Below are 16,641 nucleotides of genomic sequence, written 5' to 3'. Positions count from 1 at the left end.
TTCTTTCAAAAGGGAGCGTTCACATGGCTCCAAGCACTCCTTCGAAAGACGGGAGGCAGGAAATACTGCAGATGGGGTCCTGGGGCCTCAGCCAGCTGCTCCCTTAAAGGATCCCTCCCTCCACCTCGCACAAGCTGAGTGCTGCCCATCTGTCCTCAGCCAAGCAGAGCCCACTCATGATCCAGGATGGAGTCCGAGCAGCTGCTCCTGCATGAGGACACCCTCATCTTGGAGACCCTCCTGGCAGTGCTCTGAACTGTCGCCACAGCTGCCCCCAAGCTTCTCGGGTGGTTGAGCAGCCCCCCCAGGAGCCGTGGAGGCCCCCCATCCAGGACAATGCTGGCTCCCCCGGGTACCCTGGCACCTCTGGACCCACCCCAGCAGCATTGACTGGTGGCAGTGGCTGGTGCTGGGGGAGTGGGGTGAGAAAAGGTGGGTCTGGAACTTCCACATGTCAAGGCAGACCTTCGAGGAGATCTGCCACTGCTTCACCCATGCACTCCGGCACCAGGACACCTTCATGCGGCCCGCTCTCTCCCTGGAGAAGGGGTCACAATCACCATTTGGAAACTGGCCACCCCGGACTCCTACCGCTCCATAGGACAACAGTTCAGGGTGGGCAAGGCCACCATTAGGGTCGTACCCATGGAGGTAAGGTGGGCCCAGCTCACATACCCCCCATGGAGGGGACAGGGCAAGGGGAACCCTCAGCTTCCGGGGGGTGGGGGGGATGGCCTGCAATGCCCTCATGGGAGCATATGTCCCCCTTCCCCCCATGTAGATCATCTGATCCATCAATGTAATACTGCTGCACAGGATTGTCCATCTGGGGGATCCAGATGCTGCTGTCGTGGGCTTCACGGACCTGGGATTCCCAAACTCCTTTGGCGCATTGGATGGCATGCACATCCCCGTCCATGCCCCAGAACACAGCACCAGCCAGTACATTAATAGGAAGGATGATTTTCTTTTGAAAGAACATGTTACGCGTGTGGACACTCCTCCCATTCTTTCGAAAGAGAGACACATTTTGAAGTTTTGTGCACATGTAGACACAGTTATTAAGTATGTACTTAATCTTTGTCGTTTATAAAAGAGATAAGATGGCAGTATTAAGGGGTGGGTGAGAATTAAAACTTGTGGTCATTGTGGGCCTAATGCAACTCCCATTCAAACCTTAAAGGGATGGAAGGGGTCTTATCCAACCCAAGGCACTTGAAATGGGAAGAGTTTGTGTGTTCAAAAATAATTCAATCTTTAGTAAATAGCTTCTAATATTGTTAGAAAATGTCTGACTGTGGTAGAAACTTTTGGCGGAAGGAAAATAGAAGGAAAAAATTAAAAAATACAGTGAGCTTATGCCCTTTATAGCTCTGGTGAGAAACCAAGTTCTAAAGTCAGAGTTACTCAAAAATAAAATGATTAAGGACAAGGTTTCATGGGGAATGTGTATCATAGAGTCATGACCATGATACAGGTTTATTTTGTTGAATGCAGCAATTCACAACATTTGGGTAGCATTTCATCTTTTCTAATAGTACTGGATGAAAGTTGACCTGCATCTATTTTTTAGAGCTTGTCTACATGAGGCAGCTTACAGGAGCACAGCTGTACCGATCTAGTGGCGTGACAATAAAATCTCTCGTGTAGCCATAGGAGGGAGTTCTCCCATCAACATAATAAATCAAGTAGCAGAGAGGTAGCTAAGTTAGTCTATGGCTACGTCTACATGTGAACGCTGCATCGAAATAAGCTATTTCGATGAATAACGTCTACACGTCCTCCAGGGCTGGTGCCGTCGACGTTCAGCGTTGACGTTGGGCAGCACCACATCGAAATAGGCGCTGCAAGGGAACGTCTACACGCCAAAGTGGCACACATCGAAATAAGGGTGCCAGGAACAGCTGCAGACAGGGTCACAGGGCGGACTAGCACTTCTGGGGCAGCAGCTAGCCGCTCCCTTAACGGGCCCCTCCCAGACACATGCAGCCTGCACAGCACGCGGTCTGCAGAGCCATAGGCACGCACACCTCGGGCGACGCAGTCATGGGTTATGGACCTCCAGCACCAGCAGCAGCAGCAGCAGCAGGAACCAGAGGTCCACCCAGCCGCCCCTGTAGGAGCAGTGCTCACCCTGCTCCATGCCATGCAGGAGGCAGCTGAGCACCTCCTTACCACAGAGGAGGAGCTACCCACAGGGGAGGAGGACGCAGCCCCCAACCCTGCAGCACCCCGCCCCTCCACTGCCTCATACGCCGCCGGCTGTGGAGCTACCCCACCAGCACCGACTGGTGGGAGCGGCTGGTGCTCGGAGAGTGGGACAACGACCGCTGGCTCCAGAACTTTCGCATGAGCCGGCAGACATTTCTGGAGCTATGCCAGTGGCTCACCCCCGCACTGAGGGACCAGGACATTGCCATGAGGCGTGCCTTCAGTGTGGAGAAATGGGTTGGCATCGCTGTGTGGAAGCTGGCCACTCCAGACAGCTACCGATCCGTGGGGCAGCAGTTTGGCGTCAGCAAAGCCACTGTCGGGGCTGTCCTCATGGAGGTAAGAGGACCCACGGGGGAAAGGGGAGGCAGCCCTGGGGGTGGAGGGGAGCCCTGGCAGGGGAGGGGAGGGGGGCCCTGGTAGGGTAGGGGAGGGAAGGGGAGCCCTGGCAGGGGAGAGCCAGACACACCCTGCACACCCCTCATTGGTGCTGTCCCATGTCCTTCCCCTGCAGGTCGTCTGCGCCATCAATGCCCTGCTCCTCCACAAGCTCGTGAGGCTTGGGGACCCAGATGCCGCCATCGTGGGGTTTGCCAGCCTGGGCTTCCCCAATTGCTTCGGGGCTCTGGATGGGACCCACGTCCCCATCGGCGCCCCAGAGCACAGTGGAGGACGCTACCTAAACAGGAAGGGCTACCATTCTGTGGTCCTCCAGGTCTTGGTGGACAGCCGGGGCCGTTTCTTGGACATTTATGTGGGCTGGCCTGGCAGCATCCACGACGCCCGGGTATTCCAGAACTTGGGCCTGTGCCACCGGCTGGAGGCGGGGACCTACATCCCGCAGCGGGAGATCCCTGGGGGGGACGCCACCATGCCCCTCTGCGTCATCGCAGATGTGGCATACCCCCTCCGGCCCTGGCTCATGCACCCGTACACGGGCCACCTGTCAGCCAGCCAGGAGCGCTTCAACATGCACCTGAACCACGCGCGCCAGGTGGCGGAGTGCACATTTGGCCGCCTCAAGGGGCGCTGGAGGTGTCTCCTCACCCGCCTTGATGTGGGCCCCACCAACATCCCCCAGACTGTGGGCGCGTGCAGCGCCCTCCACAACCTGGTGGAGAGCAAGGAGGAGGCCTTCTTTCAGGGCTGGGCTGTGGAGGCCGGCAGGGCCGATGTGCAGCCACCCGCTGCCCCCAGTCGCCAGGTGGACCCCGAAGGGACCCGGATCTGGGAGGCCCTGCAGGCCCAATTTGACGAGGCCAAAGGGTGAATGCTGGCAGGCCCCCCACTGCACCCCCCCATCCTCCACAATGCTCCCTGCCCCTATGCCCACACCACAGAGCACCCAAGAGCACCCCCCCCCACTTTTCTTGTAAATAGAAGCAGACATTTGTTCATCAAATCAAATATCTGTTGAACTCTTATTATTATTATCATGACTATTTACAGGCAAAATCAAAATTATATGTATGTATTATAAATAAGATAAGATGAATGGGGAAGACAAGGAAGTGGAGAGCTATGTACATGGGGGGGCGGGGATCAGCATAACAACATAACAACAGGGGTCTAATAGAAACTATTTACAAAAGAAGATTAAACTGAAGGGGATATATAAAAAGGGGGAGGGGGGGCCATGTCCTGGGCCCCACACCCCCTAATGTCCAGCGCTGGGGGTGGGCGGCCGCGACCCACGCCTCGGGCTCAGCCCTGGCCAGGGCTGGCTGGGGGCCGGGCGGACCGGGAGATAAGGCCGGCGGGTGTCAGCTGGCCCCAGGTCCCCCTCGGCAGAAGGGCCCTCGGTGGCAGGTGGCAGTGCGATGGCGGATGGAGCAGCGGGTGGAGCAGGCAGGGCGGGCAGAGCGGCGGCTGTCGCAGCATGGGGCACCAGGTAGTCTGCGATACAGTTGAATGTCCGCATAAAGGCCCCCCATGCCTCCTGGCGCCAGGCCAGCACCTGCTCCTGGAGTTGCAGGCGCTGTTCCTCCACCCACAGGCACTGCTTGTTAACCTCCAGCTGCTGACAGTGGATCTCCAGCAGCTGGGGGTCTGTTGCCATCCAGGAGTGGAGCTGGCTCCGCCATCTTCCCCGCCGTGGGGCCGGTCGGTGCTCCGCCGAGGGGCTGGCCTGGAGTGATGGCCCCAGTGGGCTCTCCGGGACCACTGACATCTCGCCGGCGCTCTCCGGTCCTTCCAATGGTGCAGCTGCGGAACACAGGGGGGGAAGAAGAGTGGAGACAGCCGTTAGTGTGGGCCCCGAGCCGTGGCCCTTGTCTCCCCACCCCTCTGCTGCAGGTTCCCCATCCCCGTCCCCGGGAGATGCTGCTGCTGCTGCTGATGGGTGTCCCACCCCCTCCCCCCAGGGGACCCTAGGTTCCGCTCCCCCCATCCCCAGGGATGGGGCATGAGACTGTCCTGCTGGGGGGGCAGAGGCTGATGCACTCCTGTGAGGGACATGCCACTGCTGTCCTTGGGGCCATGGTCATCTTGGCATGTGGAGGGCCCTGGTCATATCTGTTACCCCCGCCCCTCAACCCCGGGGGTGTGCACTGGGGCGGGGGGTACATACCTGATGGTCCACTCCCACGGTCGGGGGACACCCGGTGGGCGGACGCCCTGCTGGAGCTCCGGGACGGGATGTGGATCCGGAGCCCTGCTCCTCCTCCTCCTCCTGTGCCCCAGGGGTGGGCTCCTGGGGGGGCCCCCGGGGTGCGGGGCTTGCCTCTGGGGTGGACTCTGCCTCCGGGCCCTGCTGGGGCTCGTCAGCCAAGGTATCAAGAGTGGCCAGAGGGGAGGAGGTGTGCCGGGGGCCCAGGATGGCCCTGAGCTCCCTGTAAAAGGAGCAAGTGACGGGGGCAGCCCCAGATCGGCCGGCCGCATCCCGGGCCCGGGCGTAACCCTGCCGCAGCTCCTTCACTTTACTGCGGACATGATCCGGAGTGCGGGCAGGGTGACCCTGGGCGGCCAGGCCCTTGGCCAGCCGAGCGACACACATCCGCGTTCCGCCTCTTGCTCCCCATTACCTGGAGCACCTCCTCCTCACTCCAGAGCCCCAGCAGGTCCCAAAGCTCGGCCTCCGTCCAGGAGGGGCCCCGCTGCTGCTTCCCAGCCTGGCTACCGGTCTGGGAGCCCTGGCTCCTCTTGGGGGGGGTGCCCTGGGGGCGCTTAGGGGGCTGGGGGGCGGCCATCGCAGCGCTGGGGGTTGTTGTGGCTGCAGAGGAGCGTGCAGGCTGTCCGCGTGGCTGGGCTGCCGCTTGCACTCTCTCTCAGCTTCCTGCACAGGAAGGCAGGGGGTGGGGAGCTTTAAGGGGCCACTGCACATGGCGACCATCGAGCTCAGGAGCTGGAGAGAGCGTCTCTCAACCCCTCAGCTGATGGCCGCCATGGCGGACCCCACTATTTCGATGTTGCGGGACGTGCAACGACTACACGTTCCCTACTTCGACGTTGAACGTTGAAGTAGGGTGCTATTCCCATCTCCTGATGGGGGTAGCGACTTCGATGTCTCGCCGCCTTACGTTGATGTCAACTTCGAAATAGCGCCCGCCACGTGTAGCCGTGGCGGGCACTATTTCGAAGTTGGCGCCTCTACTTCGAAGTAGCTGGCACGTGTAGACGCGGCCTATATCTTCCACTTCATCAGATGGGGGTCCTTGCCCGCAAAAGCTTATGCTCCAAATATCTGTTAGTCTATAAGGTGCCACAGGACTTCTTGTTATTTTCATAATAAATAAAGACACTTCCGAATTCACTGACCCACTGCTGTTTGTGGTGTTATTTACATAAGCAGAAAGGGGATGTAAAATGTGCCCAAATATTGTACTGATGTGAATGACTACACTAGGCACTAGATGCAGGCTATAAGGGACTCAGACCTTTAACATTTAGCGATCACTTATTGAGGTAGTTGCAGTCTGTTTTGTTATTTTCATAGTCTTTTGGTGGAAGTGGATTCCAGTCTTGGGACATTTGAGTCAAAAGGTTTGTATTTCATCATTACTGAATTGGAATTTTTTGGTGGAAGGTTCCTATGTACATGGTGAAAATGTGAATTTCCAAATTAATCACATTGGCTGTAAATGTATTTTCTATTAGCTTTGTAAAGCATGTGAACTAGAATCATAGAATCATAGAAGAGTAGGACTGGAAGGGACCTCGAGAGGCCATCGAGTCCAGCCCCCTGCCCTCATGGCAGGACCAAGCACTTTCTAGACTATCCCTGAAAGCCATCTATCTGACCTCTTCTTAAATATCTCCAGTGATGGAGATTCTACCACCTCCCTTGGCAATTCGTTCCCATGTTTGGTCGCCCTGACAGTTAGGAACTTTTTCCTAATGTCCAACCTGAACCTCCCCTGCTGCAATTTCAGTCCATTGCCTCTTGTTCTATCCTCAGAGGCAAGGAAGAACAAGTTCCCTCCCTCTGCCTTATGACACCCTTTTAGATACCTGAAAACTGCTATCATGTCCCCCCTCAATCTTCTCTTTTCTAAACTAAACAAGCCCAATTCTTTCAGCCTTTCTTCATAGGTCATGTTCTCTAGACCTTTGATCATTCTCGTTGCTCTCCTCTGGACCCTCTCCAATTTCTCCACATCCTTCCTGAACTGCGGTGCCCAGAACTGGACACAATACTCCAGCTGAGGCCTAACCAGCGCAGAGTAGAGCAGGAGAATGACTTCTCATGTTTTGTTCACAACACACCTGTTTATGCATCCTAGAATCATGTTTGCCTTTTTCGCAACAGCATCACACTGTTGACTCATATTTAGCTTGTGGTCCACTATAACCCCTAGGTCCCTTTCTGCTGTACTCATTCCTAGGCAGTCCGTTCCCATTCTGTATGTGTGGCACTGATTGTTCCTTCCTAAGTGGAGCACTTTGCATTTGTCCTTATTAAACCTCATCCTGTTTACCTCAGCCCATTTCTCCAGTTTATCCAGATCCTTTTGAATTATGCCCCTATCCTCCAAAGAAGTTGCAACCCCTCCCAGCTTGGTATCATCTGCAAACTTAATAAGTGTACTTTCTATGTCAATATCTAAATCGTTTATGAAGATATTGAACAGAACCGGTCCTAAAACAGACCCCTGCGGAACCCCACTAGTTATACTTTTCCAGCAGGATTGAAAACCATTAATAACTACTCTTTGGGTACGGTTATCCAGCCAGTTGTTTACCCACTTTATAGTAGCCCCATCTAAGTTGTATTTGCGTAGTCTGTTGATAAGTATATTATGTGAGACGGTGTCAAATGCTTTACTGAAGTCTAGGTATACCACATCCACTGCTTCTCCCTTATCCACAAGACTCGTTATTCTATCAAAGAAAGCTATTAGATTGGTTTGACATGATCTGTTTTTAACAAAACCATGCTGGCTGTTCCCTATCACCTTACCACCTTTCAATTGCTTGCAGATGATTTCTTTAATTACCTGCTCCATTATCTTTCCTGACACAGAAGTTAAGCTGACTGGCCTGTAGTTTCCTGGGTTATTCTTGTTCCCCTTTTTATAAATGGGTACTATATTTGCCCTTTTCCAGTCTTCTGGAATCTCTCCTGTCTCCCACGATTTACCAAAAATGATTGCTAAAGGCTCAGATACCTCTACTATCAGCTCCTTGAGGATTCTAGGATGCATTTCATCAGGCCCTGGTGATTTGCAGACATGTAATTTCTCTAAGTAAATTTTAATTTGTTCTTTTCTTATTTCAACTTCTAAACCTACCCCTTTTTCACTAGCATTCTCTATGTCAGGCATTCCTTCAGATTTCTCAGTGAAGACCGAAACAAAGAAATCATTAAACATCTCTGCCATTTCCAAATTCCCTGTTACTGTTTCTCCCTCCTCACTGACCAATGGCCCTACCCTCTCCTTAGTCTTCCTCTTGTTACCAATGTATTTGTAACAAGCCTTCTTGTTTCCCTTTATGCTTGTAGCTAGTTTGAGCTCATTTTGTGCCTTAGCCTTTCTAATCTTGCTCCTGCATGCTCGTGTTGTTTGCCTATATTCATCCTTTGTAATTTGTCCTAGTTTCCATTTCTTATACGATTCCTTTTTTATTTTGAGATCATGCAAGATCCCCAGGTTAAGCCAAGGCAGTCTTTTGCCATGTTTTCTATCTTTCCTGCGCAGCGGGATAGCTTGCTTTTGGGCCCTTAATAACGTCCCTTTGAAAAACTGCCAACTCTCCTCAGCCGTTTTTCCCCTCAGTTTAGCTTCCCATGGGACCTTACCTACCAGCTGTCTGAGTTTACCAAAATCTGCCTTCTTGAAATCCATTATATCTATTGTACTGTTTTCCCTTCTACCCTTCCTTGGATTTGTGAACTCTATGATTTCATGATCACTTTCACCCAAGCATCCTTCCACTTTCAAATTCTCAATAATTTCCTCCCTATTTGTTAAAATTAAATCTAGAACAGCTTCCCCTCTGGTAGGTTTTTCAACCTTTTGGAATAAAAAGTTGTCTGCAATGCAATCCAAGAATTTATTGGACAGTCTGTCCCCTGCTGTATTAGTTTCCCAACATATACCTGGATAGTTGAAGTCCCCCATCACCACCAAATTCTGGGCCCTGGATGATTTTGTTAGCTGTTTAAAGAAAGCCTCATCTACCTCTTCCACCTGGCTAGGGGCCTGTAGTAGACTCCTAGTAGGACCTCATCCTTGTTTTTTACTCCTCTGAGTCTAACCCAGAGACTTTCAACCCGTCCATCTCCTGTGTCCATCTCCACCTCTGTCCAAGTGTGTACATTTTTAATATACAAGGCAACACCTCCTCCCTTCTTTCCCTGTCTGTCCTTCCTAAGCAGGCTGTACCCTTGAATACCAACATTCCAATCATGAGTATTATCCCACCAAGTTTCTGTGATGCCAACGATATCATAGTTGTATTCATTTATTAGTACTTCCAATTCATCTTGTTTATTTCCCATACTTCTTACATTTGTATATAGGCATCTCAGACATTGATTTGGTCTTGCCTCCCAGTTTTGCCCTGGCCCTCTTTTTACTCTCCCAGTGTAGCCCATACTCCCTCCCATTTCAAATTCATCTCCCATGTATTCATGCTGTTCGCTTACCTGCGGGCTTTGCTCCCCTGCCCCCGTCGAACCTAGTTTAAAGCCCTCCTCACTAGGTTAGCCAGTCTGTGTCCGAATATGGTCTTCCCCCTCCTCGAAAGGTGAACGCCATCTCTGCCTAGCAGTCCTTCCTGGAAAAGGATCCCGTGGTCAAAGAAACCAAAGCCTTCCTGGCGACACCATCTACGCAACCAAGCATTCACCTCTAGGCTACACCTGTCTCTGCCTGGGCCCCTACCTCTGACAGGCAGGATTGAAGAGAATACCACCTGCGCCCGAAACCCCCTGACCCGTGCCCCCAGAGCCCTGAAGTCAGGGCAACAGATGTCAGGGCAACAGATGGGCGCCTCCGTCCCTCTCAGAAGAGAGTCTCCAACCACCACTACTCTACGTTTCCTTCTTGCAGGGGTGGCAGTAGACTTCCCAGCCTTGGGGGTACAAGGCTTCTCCTTTTCTGTACAGGGTAATTCTTGGTCTCCTGTATCGAGTACAGCATAACGGTTTTCCAGTACCACGGTGGGAGGGTTCTGAGCAGGGGTGGGACACAGCCTGCTGCGAGAAGTAACCAGCTGTCAGTGTCCACCCTGGTCCACCTCCTCCAGTGGTTTATCAGCCGTCCTGTGCACTGGGACAGTTACCTCCGCAGTCTCCACCTGAATACTATCCAGGAACTGCTCATGGACTCGAATACTCCTCAACCTGGCCACCTCCTCCTGTAGCTCCCCCACCTGCCGCCTGAGAGATTCCACCAGCAGGCACCTTTCACACTGAATATTCCCCTCAGCCTGGGTATCAGTAAGCGGGAACGGCAAGCAGCAGTCCTTGCAGAACCACACCAGGATCTGGGTAGAAACATCCATGGTCAGGCAGTCTGTCTGGCTACAGGCACAAGTGGAGGAGACAGCAGTAGTGCTGGCACAGGTGTTGCGGGTCTTCCTAACCATTATAGTCCTCTCTGTCAAACTCCCTCTGAAACTCCCCTGTCAGCAGCTCCCTGTCCACTTCGACTATTGTAAAATAGTTCCATACGCTCGTTTTTTTTTTCCAGGAACAAAGCACAGATATCACAAGTTGCGTTCTTCAGAATATAGCTCCAGGGGATTACATCATTGAGGTAATATTTGTGAAGAGTTAATTTAACAGAGATAAAAAAGTGAAATAATAAATTAATTGCAAATGTAATACTGTGGGCGTATTCTCCTGTAATTTAAGGACTGTGCACCTTCATTGAATTCAGTGACACAAATTAACGTGAGATCATGCTTCAGACTTGCATGGATATACAGTAGTGGAAAAAAGAACACAATCCTGCCTGTCTTGCATATTCCTCATTCAGAAATCTGGAGTTTCAAAGCCATATTAAGTCAAACTTTGATTGTAAACTTGAAAGAACAATCATAATGCTTTATTCAGAGTTATGAACAACTTCTATTCCCAAGATGTTCATAACCCTGAGATTCTAATGTGAAGAAAACTCAACAAAGACGCTAGGTGGCAGGATCTAACATACAACCCAGGAAGTGTTAAAAAACCAAAATGTTCAGACAAGACAAAATAGCACGACTCAGCCAGCCCAGCTCAGACAGTCAGGCAACTTAAAAAAACACTGCTTCATACCCCACCAGGCCATCATTCCACTAATAAATCCTCAGTCTTCTGCTAAATTCTGTTCGACAGATGGTTGTTGCAGCATGACTGGAAAGTCCTTCAATTCTGTCTGCTTTAGACCAAGATAGTAAGTGGGTTCCTGATCTTCTCACCGGGGTTGCCTTGTCTTGCCAGTTTCTCATAGTGGTTTTATAACAAGGAGGATACATTCAAGCTTCTCCGTTGAACACAACTTGGCACTATGTTGTGGAATAAGAGGTGGCTGACTTCTTTGACAGGCAGGTCCCAGTGTGTATAGGACTTGAAAGATTGTAATCAACATTTTAAACTCTACCCGGCCACCAGTAAGCAGCCAGTGCAGATTCTGGAATACCTTCCAGTGAGATCCCACACTCTGCAAGCAAGCTGCTGTGTTTTCCACCGACTCATGGCAGATCTCCCCTATGGGGCAAACTCAACAAAAGTTGTGTAATTACAGCTACATGTAGCTGGAGTTGATGTACCTTAAGTCAACTTATTGTGTTGTCTGCACTACTCTGGGTTGACAGGAGAAACTCTCCCATCAGCTTACCTTAAGCTTCTCATTATGTTGGAGTATAGTTGACAGGAGGCTACTAGGCAGTCAGTTTAGTGTGTCTTCACTAGACCTGCTAATTTGAACCCTGGTGAACTGATTACAGCAGTGTAGATGTACTCTTCATCTTCAAATGGCTTTAAGGTGTAATCCCATGTCGAGCACATTTTAATATTCTAATCTTGAGATAACAAAAGCATTGGTAAGTGCAGAAGTGTCTGCATTTCAAAGAAAAGTTTGCAGTCTCCTAGCCAGGTACAAATGGAAAAAAGCTGACAGAGTTACTGCTATAAATGATCATCCAACAACATAATGGGGGCTTTGGACCCAGTGAGTAAAAGTGGATCTTTGGACCCCACAAGTAAAAGTCAAGTAGATGCTTTTATTTGAACTGGGGTAGCAAGTGCAAAACATGTCCATAAAAATTTTCATTGAAAATATTTTGTTTGTTTTTGCTGACTGAAAAAAATTAGCCATCTCAATTTTTTATTAATAGAGAGGATTCAAAGAATATAATGCCTATTCACATGACCTTTGCCTCTTGCATCCCACCCATTCCTTCTTCCTCTCTCTGATTCCCCCTTTTCCTTTGTCTTGGACATTGATTAGGTTGGATTGTTTCGTTTTTTAGCAGACAGGTTTTGTTTCAGCACGGTATTCCAGTTTTACAACAGTATGATTCATATTTTACTCATCCCTGAGCCAATCAAGAAATAATTGATTCTAAGTACTTTCTCCTCCATCATTTGTAGTGGTGACTTCTGGTGCTCAGGGTACAGTAAACCCCTGCATTATGCTGCTGCCCCTTACAGGAGAGGTTTCCCTGCTCCTGTTAGTGGCAGCAGTTTCTCTTGTCAGTGGTGGCAGCCCAGAGTCAGGCTCTCACCTGCTGCCACTGACAGGAGTGGGGAAACTGACGAGGGCAGCAGCCCTGCTCAGTTTCGCGACTCTGCAAGTGGAGGAGAGCTGGGAGCCAGCCTGCTGCCTGGTCCCCAGCTCTCCTCCACTCACTGGAGCCAGAAAACTGACATGGGCTGGTGCCCTCATCACTTTCCTGGCTCCCCCAAGTTGCATGGGCAATTTGACTTAAGCAGGGGTTGCAAGCATGCAGGAGGTCTACTGTAATTGCAGTGCTTTTCAGAAAAACAAAGAGAAGTCCCGTGGCTTTTTCACATTGCAAAAATGATTTTTCTGTCCCTCTTCCAGTATTTAAAATGAGGATTTTCTTTTTTAAAGCTGGTTGATGACACTAATACAACAAGGAAAACAATGCACTATGCACTAAAACCGGGTAAGAATTTTCTTTTTAAAGTCGGTCTTTGTACAATAATGGGTGTAAAAAATCATTTGCCAGAATAATAATGGTACTCAGGACTAATGGGGTTTGACCAGGGTTTTAAAGGCAGACTCATTGTGAACTTTTTTACTAAAAATAATACTGCTTTTGTACAGCAGTGGTTTTTACTTCCACTTTATGCTTGTAAAGAATTGGAAGGGCAAATTTTGCAAGATAAAAATAAAGCATAAAAATGATTTTGACTGATAGTTTTACATTAAAATATTGTAAAACTGTGAATCCGTACTGCAAACTAATTTTTGCTGTATACACTAATGTGAAAAATCAGTTTACAAATTGATGAGGCCATATGTTAAGCACATGCAAGAAGCAGCCTTATAGCAGAATGTGGAAATAACGTAAAGCCAATATGTAAGCAGTCTAAACATAGCACTTATGAAATCACACACTAAATAAAGTTATACGTTCGTTACCTTACAATCAAGTGTTACAAAGATCCTGTGATGGGACAATGATTGTGGGTGACAACTTGCTCCTCAAGCATAATAAAACAGTAAGGGTAAACTTTTCTGTGCAAGAGAGGGAGCTTTCTCTGGGGCCATTTGATACCACAGACCAAATTACACCTGGCATCAAAGACCTTCAGAAACCTCATTAACTTTGTTCCAATTCAAGGTGCATTTTTTCAATCTGCCTTCTCGTACATATGCACATAGTAGCAAGTATATTTAAAAATAAGTAGAACCAAAACAAAACTGTACTACATACATAATTCTTTCCTTAGGTGAGAATGAGACAGAAAAAACCCCAACATGTAATGGATGTTAGTCACTTCACTTAATACGTTATTGGAAGGCACTCAGATATTAGCTGTATATTTTGTATATTTAAAATGTATTTGTTGTTAGCGTGTTGCCGTGGTTGTCAGTACCAAATATGAAGATGAAAATTGATAATGATACCATTACTTGCTTGCTAATTCTGCTTTATTTTTTAAAGTATATTCCCCGTGGGCTGGACCAATAAGGGCGATTGCCATTACTGTTCCCTTAGTTGTCATCTCAGCATTTGCAACGCTTTTCACAGTGATGTGCCGTAAGAAACAACAAGGTATGGTCTTTGTTTGGTATGTTGTTTCATTTGAAGGAGACCGTGCTTGTCAGAGCAAATCTGAAGGGAAAATAGGTTTATTTAAAATAGATTTCTTTATCATAAGAGCTTTTCTTTTAATACACATACCCCTAAATCTCTGCATCTAATGTAATTTGCAGCATATTCCTAAAATCCAGTGTTTGGTGTTAGTTTGTTACCCTGGATAAATATTGTGGCATACTCAGTGTTCCCTGCAAACTGTGCCCTTGTGCAGCCACTCAAGAGAGATTCAAATGCCACTCCCCCAATTAACAGAGTGGCCACAGCTAGGGTTTTTTGTTTCTACTGGTGGGGCATATTCACATGTGCCTCAGTGCACATAAAAATTTATTCTGCACATGGATGGTAAAAATCTGGGTATAGATGGAAAGGATTAGAGGGAACAGTGGTCACATGTCATGCATTATGACTTTACAGCAATATCAAGCAGAAGGACCAGAAGGGTTGTGTGATAAGAAAACTTACTTTGTTTTTTGTTTGTTTTGAATGTTTAGTAGTTAAAGCAATAAAAGAGATAGTAAGATTATGCAGAGACTGAAGAGATCCAGAAGATGACATATTTTAGACTATTTTCTCTTGCAATACAGAATTATTTTACTGATGAATCATAATGGAAGGAAAGGAGAGTAATACCCTGAAGGATGCACGTACACAGGTGATATTCCCAGTCTGCTGTGGAACAGAATTTGAACGCACTAGATTTAGTCTAAAGTTGCTACCTTTTCCTGGTTGACTTTATTCAAAATTCATATGACAACAATAAAACCCCTTAAATCTCGGCCTATTCCTTCTCCTTACATTTGGCTCTTTATAAGATTTCCCTTTGAGTACTTCCTAACTTAGGCTCAAGCGACTTATGTTCACTTCCGCCTTCTCTGAATCTGGGGTGAAACTTTCAAGCCATACCTGTCACAATGATTTATCAGGAATTGGTCAATACTCTGATTCCAGGGAGTGCTTAGGTTTCCCCCATATAGAATATGGGGTTTCAGCCCCAAAGCCTCACAGATCTATGATATCTTTCAGGATCTTGGGGATGAGGGGTACTGCAGATTGCAGAGGCTGATACCTTTTCCCTTCTGGGTCTTTATGACATGTTAGCAGAACTCCAGCAAAAACTGAGATGAACACAACAGAATGTGGGCATGCCACAGGGAGATATTGCACATTCCTATCTGCTCATAGGAATAAGGGGACTTCGAAGTAGGTGGGGTCCTTTCGAAAAGGAGCCCCATCTGGACGAGCTGCGGGGCGGCGAGCCATATCACTTTCAAAGTGCTGTGGCTGCCCGCATGCTAATGAGGCGCTGAATATGGATTTCAGCACTTCATTAGTAAACTTCGTCGAAGTTTTTGGCTAGTGTAGACGTAGCCATGGAGAAGTATGTTTGAGATTTCTGATTTCAAAATTAAGAGAGGCACTTTTGCCAGTACTGTGGTAATTTCCATGTGGACTTGGAGGTGAAATTGCCTAATTTCTAATGTTCACATAGCAAATCTTTCCAGACAAGTCTTTGCACAGGCAGTAACTATCAAAGCAGAATTTCTTTCGACTCAGATGCTGATGAAATGGAAGAAGACGTGATGTAACTTTTACTATTTAGGGAAGGAAGGGAAAGAGGACTGTCCTGAGTGAAGAGCCTTTTAGAATAATAAGTCTGTCAACATTAAATAAACAATTTTATCTTGTATAGAGTGAAGATTTTTGTGTTTTTTTTCTTTCCAATTTAGAAAATATATATTCCCATTTAGATGAGGAGAGCTCAGAATCTTCTACATATGCTGCAGCGCTTCGTGTGGAAAGGCTCCATCCCCGGCCAAAAGTTTTCATCTGCTATTCCAGTAAAGACTGCCAGAAACACATAAATGTAATTCAGTGCTTTGCTTATTTCCTTCAGGACTTCTGTGGCTGTGAGGTAGATCACCACTTATTTTTTTAATGTTTGAAATTGCCTTATTGGAAAACATTACTTCCAAAACCATGATAGCCTAGTCCTTAAAAAGAGTTCAACTAGACAGAAAATCTGTTTTTTGTTACACAGAGTATCTTCCGTTAGTGTTAGGTAAAACTAACGTAGGCATCATCTACTATGTGAATTTTCTCTACTTAAAGAAAAAGGCAAATCAAATAATGCACAAGACACCGTATTGCAGATAATGTGTGTCCGTCCTAATACTCTTATTCAGGCATTCTTAGCTCTTTATATATTAACTACCAGAAGCATATCTACAAAAGGTGCTTGTCTAGTTATTAGAGTTTGTATCTTCTGTAGATTACAGCCACAAAGAGGCTCTGTAATCTGTCTAATCTAGTTCATTATTCCTAAAACAGTTCTTACACTGGGGCAGGCAAGATCCAGGTTGGATCCAGCCCTCCAAGCCTTTGAATCCAGCTCACAGCCAGCCCCAACGAAACCTTCAGGCAGGGAGCAGCTCCAGGGCTCAGAACAGCTGTCTACCCCAGCTGCCTATCTGTGCGAGGAAAAGCAGAGGCTTTGTTTGCTGCCACTGCCCCCAGCACAATCTCTAAGATCCCATTGGCTCCACCTTCTCCTGCATCCCAACTCCTTGCACCAAGTCACCACCCAAACCCTTTGCACCTCTCGTCTCCCAGGTCAGAGCTCCCTCTTGGAATTTGCACCCCCTCCTGTACCCATTCCCCCGGCCAGACTCCTCTCCTGTACCCAAACCCTTCCCAGACCCTACATCCCAA

At 48.4% G+C, this 16,641-nt stretch overlaps 1 protein-coding gene across 1 annotated transcript in view; it reads left to right on the top strand.

Moving 5' to 3' along the window:
- IL17RD (interleukin 17 receptor D) overlaps window positions 1–16,641 on the top strand; it is an 85,128-nt gene that overhangs the window by 62,353 nt on the left and 6,134 nt on the right. Inside the window, exons 8-11 of the mRNA XM_075005297.1 lie at window positions 10,347–10,412; window positions 12,717–12,771; window positions 13,777–13,887; window positions 15,660–15,844. Coding sequence (XP_074861398.1) covers window positions 10,347–10,412; window positions 12,717–12,771; window positions 13,777–13,887; window positions 15,660–15,844 — 417 coding nt within the window. The remainder of the gene's footprint in view (window positions 1–10,346; window positions 10,413–12,716; window positions 12,772–13,776; window positions 13,888–15,659; window positions 15,845–16,641) is intronic.

Source organism: Carettochelys insculpta, chromosome 11 (assembly GCF_033958435.1).
Source record: "Carettochelys insculpta isolate YL-2023 chromosome 11, ASM3395843v1, whole genome shotgun sequence".
Taxonomy (NCBI): domain Eukaryota; kingdom Metazoa; phylum Chordata; order Testudines; family Carettochelyidae; genus Carettochelys; species Carettochelys insculpta.
This window is presented reverse-complemented; position numbering and strand designations above follow the sequence as displayed.